Source organism: Zingiber officinale, chromosome 11B (genome assembly GCF_018446385.1).
Source record: "Zingiber officinale cultivar Zhangliang chromosome 11B, Zo_v1.1, whole genome shotgun sequence".
In the NCBI taxonomy this organism is placed as follows: Eukaryota; Viridiplantae; Streptophyta; class Magnoliopsida; order Zingiberales; family Zingiberaceae; genus Zingiber; species Zingiber officinale.
This window is the reverse complement of record NC_056007.1, coordinates 8,285,999-8,307,037: the sequence shown is the minus strand read 5'-3', so window position 1 is coordinate 8,307,037 and position 21,039 is coordinate 8,285,999. Positions and strand designations below refer to the sequence as shown.

General features: G+C 41.9%; 1 protein-coding gene and 1 pseudogene across 1 annotated transcript; both read right to left on the bottom strand.

The window, feature by feature from the left end:
- Nucleotides 1–4,217: 4,217 nt before the first annotated feature.
- LOC122033754 (probable cysteine desulfurase) lies at nt 4,218–7,597 on the bottom strand. The gene is made up of 5 exons (XM_042592919.1): nt 7,276–7,597; nt 6,498–7,201; nt 6,261–6,422; nt 4,625–4,912; nt 4,218–4,547 (listed from the first exon to the last, which is right to left on the bottom strand). Exons 1-5 carry the CDS (start codon nt 7,550–7,552, stop codon nt 4,218–4,220), a joined length of 1,761 nt encoding a protein of 586 aa, XP_042448853.1. The 5' UTR covers nt 7,553–7,597.
- A 12,319-nt stretch (nt 7,598–19,916) lies between these two features.
- LOC122033753 overlaps nt 19,917–21,039 on the bottom strand; it is a 6,657-nt pseudogene continuing 5,534 nt past the window's right edge.

Genomic DNA, 21,039 nt, shown 5'->3' with positions numbered 1-21,039 from the left:
AAAAGTCAATTAGAATGTAAACCTCGACCACATTCATTTTACCAATGATAAATAATGAGTTAAAAAAAAAATCTATATCCCATTACAAAACAATATAATCATTACAAAATCACAAGAGACAACTCATATACAATGCTCCCTCTCAATAGGGATGGGTTGACACTCCACCCATTACAACCAACCTCAATAATGGTATCTCTCTCATAGTCAAACATGTGGCACAGTTTGACCAACTAAACTGAAAATTAAAATACTAAAAGCCAAGTCAACATATTAACTAAATATCGAACTTCAATTCTCTAATTCTAATAAAAGAAATTTCATCTCAGTCTAAAAAAAGAATAAGAAAATAATCAATCAATGACATTTAATTTATCGATGGTGAATCAAATTAAGTTCCGACATTTGAGATACAAAAAATACCAATACTTTTAATTAATGATTCTGATCCTGTTTGAATCACTGAATCAATAGATGCTGGGTACGTGGCGCTCTCCTAGTTACTGACATAGATCTCCGACCGATCGTACAGCGCTCCGGCGAACCTGCAAAGAAGTCGGGCCGGGAAGGGGTTTCCGACGACGACCCTCCGACGCTCAAGTCAGGCAAGTGGACAGCAAAGAAGTGGCTCCAAATATCAGAGAATGCATACCTCCGGCGAAATATGAAGGCTCTTATATAGAGCTGTGGGGAGGCTCGGGCACACCTACCGAGGCGTACACGTGTCCTGGTACCATACCTTAGCATGGGCTTGTCAGAGGAACATGTCTGACACCATACTATACAGTCTGATCACCTCTTTGATGGGACAGCATGTCCTTCCGTCGTACGATTCTATGTATGGCCTGGTCGTCGAACATGCCTGCTGTCAGAAAATGATGTTCCCTAATGTCACCTTGCCCTTGTCTCCTTTTTCCTGACGCCAAGCATTCATCTGCTCGGCAGGCATAGGTCCGACCGGGCGTAAGTATCGGTCCGACCGGGCGTAAGTATCGGTCCGACCGGGTGCTCAGCTGAGAGTGTTCCACAGCAACGATGCTTTATGCTTCGGCCGAGCGGGCTATCCGCTCGGCCCGGTGACCCTTTTCACTATGAGCGTTGGAAACCCGCCCATGGTCGGGTTGCCTTCTGTCCGGCCCGGGAAGCTCCTGGCCGAATGTCAGGTCGGCACGGCATCCTTCCGTTCGGCCCGGCATGCTTCCGTTCGGCGCGGCATCCTTCCGTTCGGCCCGGCATGCTTTCGTTCGGCCCGGCACCCTTCCGTTCGGCCCGACATGCTTCCGTTCGGCCCGGCATGCTTCCGTTCAGCCCGGCATGCTTCCGTTCGGCCCGGCATGCTTCCGTTCGGCGCGAACTTGGGGTTGACCTCCACGTGTCTTTGACCCTCCACCCATGAGGGTCCCCCGTCCTTACCACCGGATCACATGCCTCCCCTTCAAGTCTAGTCGAAGGAGGCGCATAGTCTGACTGACTGGACGCCCGTAGTGCCGAGCGGCGCATCCAAGAAACCATCCTCCGCTTCTCCTCGTTAATCGCCTCTCATCCCACCTCTCTTGCGTTTTGCAAGGGATTTCTCACGAAGTATTTTGTATAGCTAGTCCGCTCGGCTGAATATATCTCGTTTCGCAAATGGGATTTTCGCCAGATGTTTACGGGGTACTCTTGGTAACCCGCCCGCTTGCACACTTGGTCCGCCGGACTCGCTTAGTTGAATACATGCATGGCTTTAACTGGAATTACCGCTAAACAGCATTACTTCCGGCCGGAGGGTTTATACTCGTCGGCACGACTCGATATTTAACGTCGGAGCTCGACGGTCTTCCGGCCGGAGGGTTTATAGACGCCGGTTCGTCTCTCGATTTTTAACGTCGGAGCTCGACGGTCTTCCGCTCGGAGGGTTTATAGTCGTCGGCTCGACTCTCGATTTTTAACGTCGGAGCTCGACGGTCTTCCGCTCGGAGGGTTTATAGTCGCCGGCTCGACTCTCGATTTTTAACGTCGGAGCTCGACGGTCTTCCGCTCGGAGGGTTTATAGTCGCCGGCTCGACTCTCGATTTTTAACGTCGGAGCTCGACGGTCTTCCGCTCGGAGGGTTTATAGTCGCCGGCTCGACTCTCGATTTTTAACGTCGGAGCTCGGCGGTCTTCCGCTCGGAGGGTTTATAGTCGCCGGCACGACTCTCGATTTTAACGTCGGAGCTCGACGGTCTTCCGCCGGAGGGTTTATAGTCGCGGCTCGACTCTATTTTAACGTCGGAGCTCGACGGTCTTCCGCCGGAGGGTTTATAGTCGCCGCTCCTCTCGATTTTTAACGTCGGAGCTCGGCGGTCTTCCGCTCGAAGGTTTATAGTCGCCGGCTCGACTCTCGATTTTAACGTCGGAGCTCGGCGGTCTTCCGCTCGGAGGGTTTATAGTCGCGGCTCGACTGTTTTTTAACGTCAAGCTCGGCGGCTTCCGCTCGGAGGGTTTATAGTCGCCGGCTCGACTCTCGATTTTTAACGTCGGAGCTCGACGGTCTTCTGGCCGGAGGGTTTATAGATGTCGGTTCATCTCTCGATTTTTAACGTCGGAGCTCGACGGCCTTCAAGGCTAATTTCAACACGGTCCGAGCGGCACGTTGTCTTCGTGTAGTCGGTCGTTCGACCAATAATTCCAAAATACGTTTTATCACTTTGCTTCCTGCATTAAAAGGACACAGGCGACCAAGACACACATAAAATGAATTACATAGGCGCACCATTCACCCAGCTCGGTACGACTGGAGGTGGTTCGCTCGGCCATCCTCTTTCCCCTTGAATGCCGACCGGATCTTTATCTCGGCCCCATGTTGAGATATTCTCCGGTCGGAACTTTGATGCCGCTCGACCTCCTGATGTTGACGTCGCTTATTGCTCGGAACGCTCGGCTTGCGCCTTCTGTTTCTGTTGCACCACGAGCTTAGCTGCTCTGGTTTCGATCAGAGCGTCGAGCTCCTCTGTGGAGAGCATCACCGAGTGCGGTCGTCCAGCTTCGTCGATTGCTTCCGATCGGATGCAGGAGCGTTCCCACAGACGGCGCCAAATTGGTCCTGTCTGAATCGCTGAATCAACGGACGCTGGGCACGTGGCGCTCTCCTGGTTGCTGACGTAGATCTCCGACCGGTCGTACGGCGCTCCGGCGAACCTGCAAAGAAGTCGGGCCGGGAAGGGGTTCCCGGCGACGACCCTCCGACGCTCAAGTCAGGCAAGTGGACAGCAAAGAAGTGGCTCCGAATATCAGAGAATGTATACCTCCCGTGAAATATGAAGGCTCTTATATAGAGCTGTGGGGAGGCTCGGGCACACCTACCGAGGCGTACATGTGTCCTGGTACCATACCTTAGCATGGGCTTATCAGAGGAACATGCCTGACACCATACTATACAGTCTGATCACCTCTTTGATGGGACAGCATGCCCTTCCGTCGTACGATTCTATGTATGGTCTGGTCGTCGAACATGCCTGCTGTCAGAAAATGATGTTCCCTAATGCCCCTTGCCCTTGTCTCCTTTTTCCTGATGCCAAGAATTCATCCGCTCGGCAGGCATAGGTCCGACCGGGCGTAAGTATCGGTCCGACCGGGTGCTCAGCTGAGAGTGTTCCACAGCAACGATGCTTTATGCTTCGGTCGAGCGGGCTATCCGCTCGGCCCGGTGACCCTTTTCACTATGAGCGTCGGAAACCCGCCCATGGTTGGGTTGCCTTCTGTCCGCCCCGGGAAGCTCCTGGCCGAATGTCAGGTCGGCCCGGCATGCTTCCGTTCGGCCCGGCATGCTTCCGTTCGGCGCGGCATCCTTCCGTTCAGCGCGACATCCTTCCGTTCGGCCCGGCATGCTTCCGTTCGGCCCGACATCCTTCCGTTCGGCCCAGCACCCTTCCGTTCGGCCCGGCAGGCTTCCGTTCGGCGCGCCATCCTTCCGTTCAGCCCAACATCCTTTCGTTCGGCCCGGCATGCTTCCGTTCGGCGCGAACTTGGGGTTGACCTCCACGTGTCTTTGACCCTCCGTCCATGAGAGTCTCCCGTCCTTACCACCGGATCAGATTTAAAATACTTCATCTTTAAAATCATTTACTTTTATTAAATATTTTTTTAAAAAAAATCACTCTTTCATCTAAAGAATTACATTACAAAATACTAAAGGCCAACTCATCACAATGGCCTCTGGAATATTAAATGCTTGAGATAAATTAAATAATGGTGCTACAGCAGGAAATCGACCAACTCAGAATGAATGGCCTCTGGAATGTATCTCTTTACTGTGAAGGTTGGTAGGGAAGCCACAATGGCCTTGGCAAAGTTCATGTAACCATTGAATGGCTTGCCACCAGAGGCTTCATCATCTTCATCCTTAGGTTTCATGGGGAAGAAGGCTTGTTGATGGTGCATGAAATCCCAGTCCCCTGTCTTCCAATCGAAAGTATAAAGTGGAAGAAATTTGTGGCCATGATCAGCCACAAATTCGAGTTCTTCCAAGGAGGTGTAGTATGTGAAGCTCACTCGAGTCCACCCTGGTGTGATTCCTTCGTAACCCTAGAAGAAGATTTGGAAAATTTGTTATTTTGGGAAATAGAGGGGGTGGTGTGTAAAATGGCAGAATCTAATCTGACCATTTGAATGACGGATTTGATGGCTTTGGATTGGCGGCGGTCGATGGAGAGGAGACGGTGACCGTAGGGCGCAGCGCACGCGCAGCCGCCGCGTCCCTGGATCCCGAACAAGTCGTTGAGCAGCCGCGTGGTAAAGCGGCAGTGCAAGGGTTTGCCACGTGTCCCTTCTCCTTGCGCTTCTGGGTAGACCAGGAACGAGATGATGGGCTGCCGCGCAACCGCCGCGTCGGAGCCGGCGGCGGTGGTAGCGCCCAGAACCAGCACCCTCGGGTCAGGGCCGGCCCTGAGGCATGTCATCGGGGGCGACGGCTAAGGGCCCCCAATTTTTAAGGGGCCCCAAATTTGACATACATATATAATATATATTATATATAATTAGATTGTTTTAATAAAAACCCTCCAAAAAAATTTATTGGATTAATAGAAAAAAAGAAGGAAGGTAAATGATCATTTTTTCTCTTTCCAAGATTTTATTATTTGTACAACTCTTTCTTTATTAATTTATTTACAGAAGTCATAAATTTTTAAAGAGTAAAGTATGAATCATGAACGCTAATTTTTTCCTTTCTTCTCCTTTGAATCTCTTTAAATTAAATTAGAAAAGTTTATTCTCTAATTGAAATTTTAGTTTCATCAATATTATCATTCATCAATATATAAACTTACAACGTAAGTTTCTTATTGTCAATATTCAATATTGATTTTTGATATTGTATTGGAGCCAATGTTTTATGATTTTTCTTATAGATTTGAAAGAGTTAAAATAAATCATCCCAATTTTAATCATCATAGAATATATTATATCGATTGCTTTAAGTATAAACCAAGTTTTATTGTTTTCAACTATTATTTTCACTACTTGTGTTTATTTCATTGTTAGCTTTGTTACTGGTTTTATGTGTTTTATTTTTACACTTAAAATTAGTAGTACAAATATGTTTTCAAAGAAATATCAACCTTGGAGTCAGAAAATAAACAAAAAAAAAAGTGGAACAGATTATTAAAACTCACAAATGTATTCTTTGTAAGTTTTTTAAAGCTAGCTCTTCAATTGAAGATTCAATTTATGAATTACAAGAAAAAAGTCATGAAGAACTAAATGATCATACAACAAATGAGCAGCAATTGAGTAATTAAGAAGAATTAAATGATAATGCAATCAATGAACAAGAAGAATTGAGAGAAAATGATGATCATAATCATGCAACGAATGAGCAGGAAGAATTGAGAGAAGATGATAATGATTTGCATATAAATAGCTTGACAATTTTATATATTGAAAATGAGGTGCTAAAAAATTTGATTTTGAAAATCTTATTGATGATTTTACTTCTCAAAATGCTAGAAGATATAGATTTTTTTCAATGATTATTTCATATTTATTTTTTTTAGGTATTACATTTTTTTTTTGAAGAAACTTAAGAAATATATTTTGTACGGTGTTGTATTTTTTGAAGAATCTTGATAAATATATTTTGTATGGAGTTTATCATATTTTAAATGAAATATATTAATTTTCAAATTTTCTTATTAAACTTATTCAGATTGTATGTTAGTATTTTTTTTTCTATAGAGGTCCATTTTTTCTTTTCGCCCAAGGGTCCCGAAAAGTCAGGGCCGGCCAGTTCCCGGCCAGCCTCTCGGGCGCTCGCCGCAACATCTGGAGTTCAGCTCGCCCGATCGCCGCCTCCCCTGCCCACTCTTTCACCAGGAACGCCGCCGCCGCCCGGATATTCTGCACGATACCCGGCGTCCCCGCGTCCTCCCGCTCCTCCACCTCGCCGTAGTACAGGGTTTCCTGCGTCAAAACAGAGCTCATGCGTCACGTGGCAATCAAGGAAGAGACAGGGAATCGCATGGTGCCGAGCAGAACCTCGTCGTGGCCGCTGACGTAGAGTACGGTGCCGCCGCCGCAGGTGGACGGCGGCGTATCTTTGATGCGGTAGAGCGCGTCGTTCATCAGGAGGATGCCGGAGCTCCCGGGGCCGCCGAGGAACTTGTGAGGGCTCAGAAATATCGCATCGTAGCCGTCCTCCTCCCCTGTCCTCATCTCGATGTCGACGTAAGGTCCACTGCAAGCGAAGTCGAAGCAGGCGTAGGCGCCATGGCGATGAAGCACGGTGGCGATGGCGCGCGTGTCGGAGTGAATCCCGGTGACATTACTGCAGGCGGAGAAGGAGCCGAGCTTGGGGCGGCCGGCGAAATCGGGAGACCGTAAGGACGCCTCCAGGTGGTCGATGTCGACCGTGCCGGCGTCGTCGAGGCCGACTTCGACCACCTCTACCAGGCTCTCGCGCCAGGAAAGGAGGTTGGAATGGTGCTCGTAGGGGCCGACGAAGACGACCCAGCGATGGGCCAGCGGCAGCTGGCGGAGCACGGCGTCGCGGAGGAGGGACGGGACGGCGACGCCCATCACCTCCTGAAGGCGCTTGATGGCGGCGGTGGAGCCGGAGCCGCAGAAGAGGAGAACGTCGCGCCGGCCGCTCGCCCCCAACCGCCGCTTGATGTAATGCGTGGCTTCTCGGACCAATCCGGTGGTCCGGCGGCCGACGTAACTGTCCGCCGTGTGAGTATTCCCTACACAGACGATAACAAAATTTATCGAGATTACGATCGATTTAGCGGCCAGACGTTTCGAGATTAAAACTGACCGTAGGAAGGCAGGACATGTCGGCGGAGGAATTCTTCCACGAATGCCAAGAATCTGCCGGAAGCCGTGTGGTCGGCGTACGTTACCCGGCGGCGTCCCAACGGAGAGTCGAACTCCGCCTCACCGCCGATGATCTGCGACTGCAACCACTGAAACCTGCTGCCCTCGTCGTCTTCGCCCGCATGATCCATGTACGCGCCCAGGAGCTTTGTCAGCTCAAACTCGCCAGCTCCTCCTGCACGCAGCCCTCCGGCCGCTTGCTCCATCGGCGACGACATGGCGATGCCTAATCAACAAATTCCCGGCGTTAGGTAGATTGTTTAGCATCGGCCAAATGAGGAAAAAGCAGGGAACTCACGGAGAATTGATGGAAGAAAAGGAAAGACGAAGAAAGAAAAAAGAAAAAAACAGAGGAATTCAAAAAGAGAAATTATTAAAATAAATAAAATTTTATAAATTGTTGACTGGGTATTGCAAAACGTGTATAAATTATATGAACAAAGCAGACAACAAAGATTTTATTACTTTGACAACTTTTCATCTTGTCCAATTGTTATTCTTTCCAGAACTTGGGGCAAGCGACTACGCTGTTGAGGTCGCAAGTTCCTGTAATGGTGGCCGTGACCTGACTGTGAGGCTATTGCCATGAGTTAGAGTATCCATCATGTCGTCGCATGCCTTTTTGTTACTGTAGTATTAATATTAATACGTTTAATTCTTTAAATGCGTTAATGAGCACAAATTAAAAAAATTAAAAAAAAAAAAGTAACATGTTGCCATTAACGTATGAACATGTTAATGATAATACGGATGCTCTTAGTTGACCTAATCTCGATACATATGATTGCGAAAAGCTGAATGGAAAGGTTTAAGGATATTTTAAAAAAGGTGAATGGAAAGTGATATAGTAAATAAGATGGGTCCTTGAAGTTGGGGTGCTGAAATTAAGAACACTGGTTGATGTACAATCAGGGCTAGTGTCAAAATCAAAGAGGTTGAGCTTGACCGAGTACTTCAGTCGATTAGACCTTTTATCCGAGCGGCTCCTTAGTCCTACAATTAGGGCTAGCATGGCTACAAAGCTCAACCGAGTACTTCAGTCGATTGAACCTTTTGTCCGAACGGCTCTCGAGTCCTCCTAGCACGGTCTGATCTTCTAGACATAGTACTCGATCGGGCTCGTTGCCCGATCAGATGCCGAGTCCTCAAGATATCTAACCTTCGATAGTCGATCATATCTGTTCAAGAGCGATGCCCGATCGGATAGGAGATAGGACTCGTCTAGCTCACCGTTGAAGTGTTACAATCAATAGCCTCTCAACCCAATGAGCTCATATTCTTTTTAGCATTTTGTGTAACCGCTGTCAGAGAATCAATGGAATATTCTTTGTACAATCGATACGTTGGAAGTTTTCACCATGCAAACTCGTAGACGATGGGGTCAATTTAGGAAAGACGGCAGAGTGTCAGAATCGTTAATCCTATTTTAATAATGCATTGGTTTTTGTGTAGAGATTGAAAAATAGCACTATATAAGGGATCTCTTTCTCAATGTGCAGGTATGCTACGCTCTCAGAATTCATTGTTCATCGCCACTATCCTTCTCTCTTTTTTTTCACTCCTTGTCTAACTTTAGCATTGAAGTGCTTGCGTTGGACCTCTTCTTGGTCCGGTCACTGACGTACTCTTCCTCCTTCGTTCTTCTTTGGCACGCATGTTCGCTCGTGACACCAGGTTCCTCTTGCTGGGAGACTTCCCGCGGTCAACCTCAAAGCCACCTAGTTAACACGCCATCTTCTCCAATTTTAGATATGATCAAATTTGATATCATTTGTGGGAACTTTGCTTGATTCTAAAATGTACGTGAAGATAGAAGAAGTTGAAAGGTTCACAATAGTTATCCTATCGCAAGTGGAATTGGATTTACTCGAAGCCACCTAGCTAACACACTATCTTCCTCGATTTTAAACAGGATAAAAAAAGTTTAAGGAGATTTTATTATACGAATGTGACTTTAGTCTATGAAAATTTCAAAGTATTATAGTTGGTTTATAACGTGTCATAAATGTTGAAATTGTAGTTGATCCGGTAATAAGGAGGGGTCCCAGTCAACAGGGTGGTCAATGACATGGTGGTGGTCAAAGTCAAGCTGGTCAGCGCCTCGGTATTTTTGTCCGATCGGGCAACCCCCTTTTTCTATCGGGAGGAAGAACCGCCGAACCTACATGAAGCAGACGTTAGCACAGCTCGGTTAAGTACCGAGTTTCCAGCGCTCAGACAGATAAGGTATGCGCCGAGCGGCCAGCCCGCTCGGACTCACACCGACAAAACAGTGACGACCGAGCAGACTCCATTCAGACACAACTCCGTTCTACATAGCAGCGGAGCCTGGACAACGGATGCTGGCCGAGCGGCCATTCTGCTCGGCTCAAGGACAAGATCATCTAGGCGACCGATAGCTGGCCAAGCGACCCTTCTGTTCAGCCTGTAACAGACAAAAGGAGGATCAGAGGATATCTTTTTGGGAACTTGTGCCACCGAAAGACAGCATGTTTGGCGGCATGGTCAGGCAAAAGATCGTACGATAGAAGCTTCCGCTGCCTTGTCAGAGATATGCTCGGGTCGTTAAGGTATGGTGTTAGGGACACTTTTCTGACACGTCTCTTCAGTGTATGTTTTGAGGAGCGTGCATGCATCGGGGAGCGTGCATGTGCTCCCAAGGAGTCCTATATAAAGACCCCCAAGTTTCGACGAAGGTATGCATAATCTCTAATATAGTCACAGCTACTCTGCCATTTTACTTCCTCGTTTCTTCTACATCACAGGTGTTTGACTTGAGCGTCGGAGGGTCATCGTCGGGGAACCCCCCCCCCCGGCTCGGCACTGACGTTGCTGTGGTTGCAGGCTTCATTGACGAGGAGTCCACCACCAGTCATCAGGAGTGTCACGTCCCCAACATCCATTGTCTCGACTCTTGGACAGGATCAGCAGTGAACATATATATCGGGAGACGCTCTCTCTTATCCGTATTCATGTAGGGGTGCAAATTCAAGGTCTGGATTACATTGAATCAAATGCGACTTATGTGTAAGCACAACTTCTGCACGTCGAATGCCGAACCTGTCGGAACAAAATTTACCCAAACGAATCAAACAGTGTTTCACATAAATTCTTTTAGCTAATTGCTTTAGTGTGTAACAGACACATTAATCGATGATTAATTGAGAATCTGAAATACATAACCAACCGAGTAAAACAACCGATCATTGATGGTCAGTGACTAACGTTTCAAGTTCAGTGAGTAATAACCTTTATTCGACGACATCTCGCTTCCTGACTTAGTATCGCTTTCCCGATTGGGTACAATGACTCATTCGAGCTAGGGTGACACTCAGCAATTGGGCGCACAATTTCCTGACTCAGCATTGCTCTCCCAACTTGGTGCATAAGTAGCGACGATCAACTCAGACTCGATCGACTCGATAGTCAGGCGACGAGTCCACATGATAATTCTTGGGCAGCACTCGGCGCCCACTCAAGAGTACTCGATGAGCTCGATAGTCAGCCAGTTGGCCAACTCGACTCTCAACTTCTCAACTTAGAATTCGGCTTCCTGACTCAACATGCTTGGACACTCGAGAGCATTCGACCAACAACATCCTATTCGAATTGGGGAAGCATTCAGAATAACTAAGTCGAACTAGAAGCTTACCTGACTACTTGATATTATCAACTCAGGCTATCAAGTAGATAAATTTGAAGTTGATTTGTAATTTTCAATTTAGATTATCCGGTAAAAATTGTCGAATACATATTAGAGAGTGCTAGAGTTGTCTGATAAAATCCTTTTTAAGTCACCAAGGGTGTTTAGAGAAGAAAGGACAATTCATAGAATTAAAGAGTTCGGATAGACAGCTATGAAGATCATGTTCATGTATATATGATCCCAACAAAATTCAGAACCACTTGTTTGTTATAGTGGTTGACTTCGATTTACCTGTGTAGGTCAATCATAGTATCTGATACAGTCGGTATCCAGCTCGTACTAGGTTAGCTGGATGCACTTATGTGGCTCAATCCCGAGCTAGCTAGTTACATCATTATATATACTGAGTCACCCTGAGTCACATTCAATGAATCTATTGAATTGTCTAAGGGTTTGAAGTGCTACGGGAGCTTGAGCCTGAATGTGTTGAGATCATCGAATGGCCAAGCAACCCGAGTGGCTAAAGGAGTTGAGGTCGATTGTCCGAGAATATAAAACCCGAGTGTCGACCACCTGAGCACATAAGATCAAATGCTGAACTCCCGAATACCCAAGTGGGCTGCTCTCCCAAACACCCGACCGCCTGAGTAGTCGAGTGCCCAAGTGGTCATGTGCCCATCTGCTTGAGTGCCCAAGCGGCCAAGTGCTGAGGGCCCAAGTGCAGACTGTAGGATCGAAAAAAATTTATATACCTTCATAATAATATGATATTGTCCACTTTGGGCCTAAGCCCTCATAGTTTTGTTCTTGGGCTCTCCCCAAAAGACCTTATGCCAATGGAGATATCTTTTCCCATGTGGGACTATGTTTACAACTTTGCAACTCCAATAATCTCTCCCTCAAACAAAGGACCACAGGATTCCCCTCAAGTATCGGGGCACTCTTGATCGGCTCAAGTCCTCCTCTCGAGCATCAGGTTACCTTGACCTGCTCAGGGCCTCCCCTACTTTGTTTAAGGTTTCACTCACATGGTTCAATTTTGGATCATGACTTTGGCTTGTGTTTCTTCCGGAGGTTAGTCCGGTGAAGAGCAACCTCGTTCTGATACCAATTGTAGGATTGAAAAGAATTTAGATACCTCCATAATAATATGATATTGTCCACTTTGGGCCTAAGCCCTCATGGTTTTACTCTTGGGCTCTCCCCAAAAGACCTTATGCCAATGGAGATATCTTTTCCCATGTGGGACTATGTTTACAACTTTGTAACTCCAATAATCTCTCCCTCAAACAAAGGACCACAGGATTCCCCTCAAGTATCGGGGTACTCTTGATCGGCTCAAGGCCTCCCTTCGAGCATCAGGTTACCTTGACCTGCTAAGGGCCTCCCCTACTTTGTTTAAGGTTTCACTCACATGATTCAATTTTGGATCATGACTTTGGCTTGTGTTTCTTCCGGAGGTTAGTCCGGTCTGATACCAATTGTAGGATTGAAAAGAATTTAGATACCTCCACAATGGTATGATATTATCCACTTTGGGTCTAAATCCTCATGGTTTTGTTCTTGGACTCTTCCCAAAAGGCCTCATGTCAATAGAGATATCTTTTTCTTATAAACTCATGATCTTTCCCATGTGTTTTCAATGTGGAACTATATTTACAACCTTGCAACCTCAACACAGACTATCCAAGTGTCGAATGTGCCCGAAGACTCAAGAACCAAAGCTCGAATGCCCGATCGCTAAAGCACCAGGAAGCTAAGAACTTGAGAGCCCGAGCCTGAATGCTTGAGCACCCGAAAGCTAATGATGCAGAAGCTAGAGCTCAAATTCTTCACTACAAGAGTGCCGAAGACTCAAAAGTCATATCTTTGTAGAAAGGACTTGACTTGTGATCGGGATCATAAACCTGAGTTTGTCACATGGAATTTTATGAAAGAATGGCGTCGGTTACACAGAGGTGCACTCAGGTGAACCCTTGTCAATCTATACAGGTCCAACTATATATATCGCGAATTAACTAAAAAGAGATCAATTCATCATTGAGAATTCATCCTCTTCTAATTTTACATCAACTTAAAAAAGTATCTCGACTCTTTATAAATAACTCACCTTCAGCCATTTGTTATAAAAGAAAGTAAATTTAGAGAACTCCACGTGCATGCATTTATACGCTATTACCGATTGTATACGCGTGTAATTATCATGATGCTACTAAACAAACTGTCAAAACTTCTTACGCCATCGTATATATTATTTTATTAAATTTATGAAATATCTCCTCACTTTTAGTTTAAAATATAGTCCATCATTTATGCATAAATTCTTTAAAATATATTAAAATATTCATTAAAAATTATAATTTAAGATACCTACCACAATGATCATGTATGTGATCATACTAACAATCCATACTTTTGTTTTTTCAATCCAGACATCGAGATCTGCACATACCTAATTAATTCGAGAAGTTTTTTTCTCTTAGTTCACCCATTGGATAAATTTGAAAGGTTTCATAGTAATATGTATTGTGCGTACCTTGAATTGGGTACTCGAACAATGAATCCTGCAGTACAAGTCTTTTCCTCGACTTGAGTGCATATGCATGTCACAGCTGATGATTGATTCATTTTGCTTTAGGAATCCATCTTAACATTTTATCATTGTACTGTACCCATGGGTACAATCCATGCTACTGTGGAGAAAAAATTGGGATACAATTTTATTATTGGGATACAATTAAAGTTTTATATTGAAAAGATATGAAAAAATTATGAATTTAAAAGGATGTAAGATATCTTCATAGACATGAGATTTTTTGGGTAGTGTTAAAAAATAAAGTCATGAGGGCTTAGACTCAAAGTGAATAATATCATACTATTGTGGAGATATGTGCATTCTTTTGATCCCAACAAATGATATCAAATCTATGGTCTTGACCAAATGCTTACGGAGAGGTTCGGAGAAGGTCAAGAGTGATCGGATGCTCGTAGGAAAGACCAGAACAGGTCAAGATAACTGAACGCTCGTGGTCAAGCTTGAAGCAGGTCAAGAGTGACCAGATACTTATCGGAAGGTCTGAAGCATGTCAGAGTGATCGGATGCTTAGGGGGCGAAACAAGTTAAGAGTGACCAGATGGATACTCATGGGGAGGCTCGGACCATGAGAGGAATAGTGATCTTTCGTTTGAAGGGAAGATTGTTGGGGATACAATCAAAGTCTCACATTGAAAAGATATAGAAAAGATCATGAGTTTAAAATGATTTAAGATATCTTCAATGATATAAGACCTTTTAGATAGAGTTTAAAAACAAAATCATAAAAGCTTAAACTCAAACTTGATAATATCACGATATTATTGAAATATGTGCATTCTTTCAGTCCCAACACTACTTGAAGTTAATATATTTCGTATATGTTTGGACCTTGGCCAAAGGGCTAATCTCTCATACCAAATTAGTGCATTGGCACTTGTTTAGAGTTTTGCGAGTAAACACCATCAATAAGCTAAATATAAGCTCAATTGTCTCTCCAATTTAATCTCCCTACCGAGTGTCGACTTAAGGCATAGGTCTTAATAGTCTATGATTTTTAATATTTTTAAATTATTTATATTCAATTTTTTTATTATAAAATCATTTTATTGTATTTGTTGTATATTTTTAACTATTTTTTGAAAAATATATATCTTATTTTAAAAAACAAATCAATTCTTTTTTATTGCATTCATCTCTTAAAAATATGTGCCCACGTAGTTGTTAGTGATCTTGTACCCTTCCTTTTTCTCATAGTGTTTTTGCGCCCTTTTTCTCCCTCACTAGTGATATGTGTTTTTTTTCCTCTCGAGTTAGTGATACTCTCAAAGGATGTTCTCTTCTTGTACTTGTTTTGCTTTGAAGTTTCTGATAACCAATCTCAACAACTAAGCGATTTGAGCTATTCAACCCTCCCTCTTTAACTCGTAAGGTCCTAACAAATGGTATCAGAGTAAGATTGCACTAGAGGACTCACATCCAAAGAAGCAAAAGTTTTGAGTTGCAAAACTGCCTTTCAAAGAGGGTCATAGTGCTGATGCAATCATTCCCAAGAATTATAGTTTTGATGTTTGACAACACTCAAGCTAGAGCAAAAGGAAAAGAGATCTCACTTGTGTATTAAGTGTACATGAAGTCCTTGCAGGTTAGAAGATCGGATGCAAGATGAGTGAAGTCCAAGAAGGTTGAGGACCGGATTCTTTGCAAGAGAAGAAACTCCAAACATATCATGGGATCATATGTGCAATTGGATGAATACTCGAAGATAAGGATGAGTCAAAAGTCCAAAGAACATGAGGTTCATTTGACATGAGGAATGGGGACATGAGAATAGAAGATTCTTAGGCAAACTCAGTCATTAGAATGACTGAAAACTACCATCAATCGATTGATTATGAAACTTATTCAACTGATATTGGTATTAATCGAATGGAAATGAATATCAAGCGACCAGTACGCTGAAGAACTTTTGTTCAGGTTCGATTATGCATATCAACCGACTAATTTTGATATCAGTCAAATTGATTACATATCAATCGACTGATTTTGATATCATTCAAATTGATTTAGTCTCAAAACTAAATAGAAGAAAATTGATTTGACTATTTGGAGATATCAATCAACTAATATAGTGTTGAAAACGAACATAAGCGAATCAATTCGACTGATCAAGGTCATCAGTCAATTGGTATTATTTTTGAAGCGAATAAAAGAGAAATGATTCAACTAGTCACTCAATCAGTAAATCAATTATACTGATATTTGAAAAATTAACAAAATCAGAAAGGATTTTAGAAGATTCAGAAGTTGTTATTTGGTTGGTGATCAAATCAATCGACTAGTAGAGGAGATCAGTCAAATTATTATCAGAAAAAGCTGAGCAGATATAAATGGAGAAAGTTAGCTAAGTAACTGTTCATGCTTAAAGATCCAAGTGTTTGTGCCCAAGTGCTCAACAAGCTCTTTGGAGCTCTCTAACTCAACTTGGAGCAATCTTTTCACGAAGAGGAAGCAAAACTCTCAAAATCATTGTAAAAGTCCTCTTCTTTCTTGCTTTTCTACTATTACTTTTGTAATATTGTTGTAATATTACTGTAAGAAGACTTCTCCACTTTCGGATTTAGTCCGAGAAGGAGAAGATTTAGGGGAAGTGGATAACTAGGAGTTGACCCTTGAATTAGTCATCTCAATAAGGCGGATACCAAGTAAAACTATCCGAGTAGTCGCCTCCAGGGAGCATGCATGAACTGATTGTTGGGGTTGCAAGGTTGCAAATATAGTCTAATATTAAAAACACATGGAAAAGATCATGAGTTTATAAGAGAAAATATATCTCTATTAACATGAGGCCTTTTGGGTAGAGCCTAAGAGCAAAATCATGAGGGCTTAGGCCCAAAGTGGACAATATCATGCAATTATGGAGATATCTAAATTTTTTTCGATCCAACAATTGATATCAGAGCCCGGACCCCTAGAAGGTTTAACTGTCGACTGTGTACAAGAGCTATGGTCTGATTGAGCCATGTGAGTACAATATTGACCTCGAACAAAGAAAGTGGGGGCTCCTATATTCTGATCAAGAGGACCAGACACCAAGTAGGAAGTTCTAGTTGCGACTAGGCAAGAAAGTCCTAGTAGGTCGGGTGGAGCCCAAGAGCAAAACCATGAGGGCTTAGGCCCAAAGTGGACAATATCATGCAATTGTGGAGATATCTAAATTCTTTTCGATCCAACACTGATAAACATGATTTACCACAAAGGTAATATCAGGTCATGTGATAGTGACATATTGTAAAGTTCCAACAATGCTTTGATAAATATGAGGATCAGACATAGCAGGAAGTGTAGATAACTTAATAATAGCAATTAGTGTAGAGTCCGACTGTGCTCCATCCATTTTTACTCTTTGAAGAATCCTAGTGATATATTTATTCTGAGAAAGGAGACAACTTTCATAATGTAGGATAAGTTCAATGCCTTAAAAAAAATGAGCCTTGCCCAAATCTTGAGTAGGAAATTTTTTATTGAGAAGACTTAATAAAGTTATGATACCCTTGTGATCGTTGTCGATTATTAGAATGTCATCCATATAAATAAGAAAAAATAGCATAGATCCATCATAATATTTGTGAAATAGAGATGAGTCAGTTTTTGAACTAGAAAATCCTTGAGCGTGCAATCAATGAAACTATGCACGAGGAGCTTATCGAAGACCATATAAAGATTTCTTGAATTGACAAATATGAGATGGAAATTATGGATGAATGAACCCAAGTGGTTGCTCCTAAATACAATTTCCTCAAGATAACCATGAAGAAACACATTTGAAATGTTAATTGTCATACAGACCGATTAGAGCTAATAGCTATTGATAACAATATTTTCACAGCTGTAATTTTGATGACTGTCTGAAAATGTCATTGAAGTTAATACCTGATTATTGGCTAAATCCTTTGGCTACAAGTTGAGCTTTATGCTGTTCAAGAGAACCATCAGCTCGATGCTTAAGATGGAATACCCATTTAGAGCCCACAACATTCATGGAGGAAGTGCGCCAAACTAGGTTTCATGTTCCATTGCGAAGAAGTGCATCAAATTCTGTAGCCATTGTACTACGTCAATTTAGATCCTTATTTGCTTGTATAAAACAAGTTGGCTCAATAGACTCTGAAGAGATCACTAGAGCTCGTGGAAGGGGATGTCGAGTTGTTATTTGTGGGCATCGTGTATATATGTCACTTAAGGGAAGCATACGACGAGGAGGATCATTATTTGAATTACTTGTTGATGGTGATGAAAAGTAGGCTGACATGGTGATTTTGATGATGTACTTGTATTATCTGATAATCCCGAGTTAGAGAGCATATTATCTATAGCTGGTGAGGCTTCTAAGATTGGACACGGAATATATTCTATAATATTGTTCCTTTTGATATTATCAATATGTCTTGCTCTTAATGGAGTAACCACTTGGGGTGATTATGATAAACTAGGAGAGTTTGTAGAGAGTTCTAGTAGGACCTATGGATTGTATGGTGCCAAGTAGGGACAACCCTCCCACCACTAGCGGCCTTCGACCGCCTGACTTGACCCAAAACTATAACTTAGGTGGGAAGGTAAACCCAGGGAGACCATAATTAATTTTGTCTGGATTCTGATCGCGATTCGACATGTAAATTACGAAACAGACTAGAAAAATATTAGGAATTATGGACCAGAGGATCTAGACACCGTTACAACTATTAATATAATTGATTGTAGCTTGGTGTCACAATTTTTTTAATATTTAATACACATATAATTAAATTCTAATTTAATTCAATAAATTTCTTTAATTAAATAAGTGATTTTCGACACTACAAAATACTGAAATGTTAATTGTCGTACAGGCCGATTAGAGCTAATAGCTATTGATAACAATATTCTCACATATGTAATTTTGATGACTGGTTGAAAATATCATTGAAGTCAATACCTGATTATTGGCTAAATCCTTTGGCTACAAGTCGAGCTTTATGCTGTTCAAGAGAACCATCAGCTCGATGCTTAAGACGGAATACTCATTTAGAGCTCACAACATTCATGGAGGAAGTGCGCCAAACTAGGTTTCATGTTCGATTGCGAAGAAGTGCATCAAATTTTGTAGCCATTGCACTACGTCAATTTGGATCCGTATTTGCTTGTATAAAATAAGTTGGCTCAATAGACTCTGAAGAGATTACTAGAGCTCGTGAAAGGAGATGTCGAGTCGTTATTGGTAGGCATCGTACATATATGTCACTTAAGGAAAGCATATGACGAGAAGGATCATTATTTGAATTACTTGTTGATGGTGATGAAAAGTAGGTTGACATGGTGATTCTGATGATGTACTTGTATTATCTGATGATCTAGAGTTAGAGAGCATATTATCTATAGCTGGTGAGACTTCTGAGATTAGATACGGAATATATTCTATAATATTGTTCCTTTTGATATTATCAGTATGTCCTGCTCTTAATGGAGTAGCCACTTGGGGTGATTTTGATAAACTAGGAGAGTTTGTAGAGAGTTCTAGTAGGACCTATGAATTGTATGGTGCCAAGTAGGGACAACCCTCCCACTACTAGCGGCCTTCGGCCGCCTGACTTGACACAAAACTATAACTTAGGTGAGAAGGTGAACCTAGGAAGATCACAATCAATTTTGTCTGGATTCTGACTGCAATTCGACATGTAAATTACGAAACAGACTAGAAAAAGATTAGGAATTATGGACCAGAGGATCTAGACATTGTTACAACTATTAATATAATTGATTGTAGCTTGGTGTCGCAATTATTTTAATATTTAATACACATATAATATTGACTCAATTTGTTACATATAAAATTAATTTAAAATTTAATTTTTAATTGATCTTATTATAAAAATAGTCCAAAAGTTAGTTTAGTTTATTAATTTTTAAAATTTTAATTAATTATGTCCACAAGGAATTAATTTTCATATTATTTTATATTTTGGAAATATAATTAAAATATAGACATTTAAGATTACATTTGAAAATCTTCACACATTATTTTACTTAATTTTCATTTAAATTGAATTTAGATTTCAAACAAAAGAAATCAATATTCACACCATAATTATTTCTCAAAATTATCTGTGCAATACGAGGGTATAATTTTTTCGATACAAAATGGATTTTATAATAATAAAAAAAAAATAAAGATGTATAGTATTAGGAAATAATTATTATAAGTAAATAGTTATTTATTTTTTAGTTATCAGTGAATAATTATTATTAAAAAATAATTATTTATTTTTTAATTATTAATGAATAATTATTATTAAAAAATATTTATTATTTTCTTAATTTATATATTTTTCTATTTTTATTTGTAATGATATTTATATATATACTCTTACCGATTAACAAATCTCTCCGCTTTGGGGTCGCTGAGGGTGATGCCCGCCATGGGCTCCCCAAGGCCGCAGCTCACATCTCCGGGCCGCTGTAATGGGTGACCGCTTGCACGATAGCCCTAGCCCTTCGGGCGGGATCAGTGCTCTTGAAGATGCCATCACAACCAAGCCATCATGAGGGCAGCATCAGCAGGGGCGGCCACCCCACCTGCCGCGAAGTGGACGACAGGGAGCCTCCCTAGCTGCTTGGTCTGCATAACAAGGTCGTAAGGGGCGGCGATGCGCTTGGCGAAGGCGAACCACCTCATCATCGTCCATATTGCGCAGAGCGCGGATGCCGCGCCGACAACGGAACGAACGTGGCGGACGGCCTCGATGATGTTACCAGTGCCGACCTCGCCCTTGGCGCCGCCATGATCGGCGATGCGCTTGGCCTTGTTATGCAGACCAAGCAGCTAGGGAGACTCCCTGTCATCCAAGCAACGAGCATTATGAATCCCTTCACCTCGCCCTCCCTCTCTTCTACTTCTCTTCCTCCTCTTTGTTTTTTTAAAGCAGCAATCGCATTATAACAGTCTTTTCTTCTGTTTTGTCTTCATCCACTATAATAATTATGTAATTTTATATGCAAATTGCTTTTTTCCCCGGTCAACGCGCCCCCCTCCACTTCCCCCTCTCTCCCCCGCCAAAAAGACGCATGTAACCTTTGTTTTGTTTTTTTTTTTTCTGATTTTTTTTTAATTTTTTTTTTCGGAACTATATAAGTATGATGAGAGTTAATTTTTTTTTTCTGATTTTTTTTAAATTTTTAATTAATTTTATTTTAAAATTTTTTTATTCATAGTTATATATTTTAAATTTTTTTTTAAATTTCATTTTTAAAATTAATTTTATTTTTAATTTTTTTCATTCATACTTATATATTTTAAATTTTTTATTTAGTTTATATATTTTAAAATTTTTAATCAATTTTATTTATTATTTTTCATTAATATTTATATATATTTTTAATTTTATTTAATTTTATTTAATTTTATTTAGTTTTATTTTTTAATTAATTTTGTTTATTATTTTTTCATTAATACTTATATTTTTTTAATTTTTTAAATTTTTATTTAGTTT

Excerpts from the sequence above, each read along its gene's own strand:
- LOC122033754 (XM_042592919.1), bottom strand. The coding sequence starts at position 7,552 with ATGTCGTCGCCGATGGAGCAAGCGGCCGGAGGGCTGCGTGCAGGAGGA. Across the intron at positions 7,202-7,275 it reads ACATGTCCTGCCTTCCTACG|GGAATACTCACACGGCGGAC; the intron begins GTCAGTTTTAAT and ends TCGTCTGTGTAG. Across the intron at positions 4,548-4,624 it reads TCAAATCCGTCATTCAAATG|GGTTACGAAGGAATCACACC; the intron begins GTCAGATTAGAT and ends ATCTTCTTCTAG.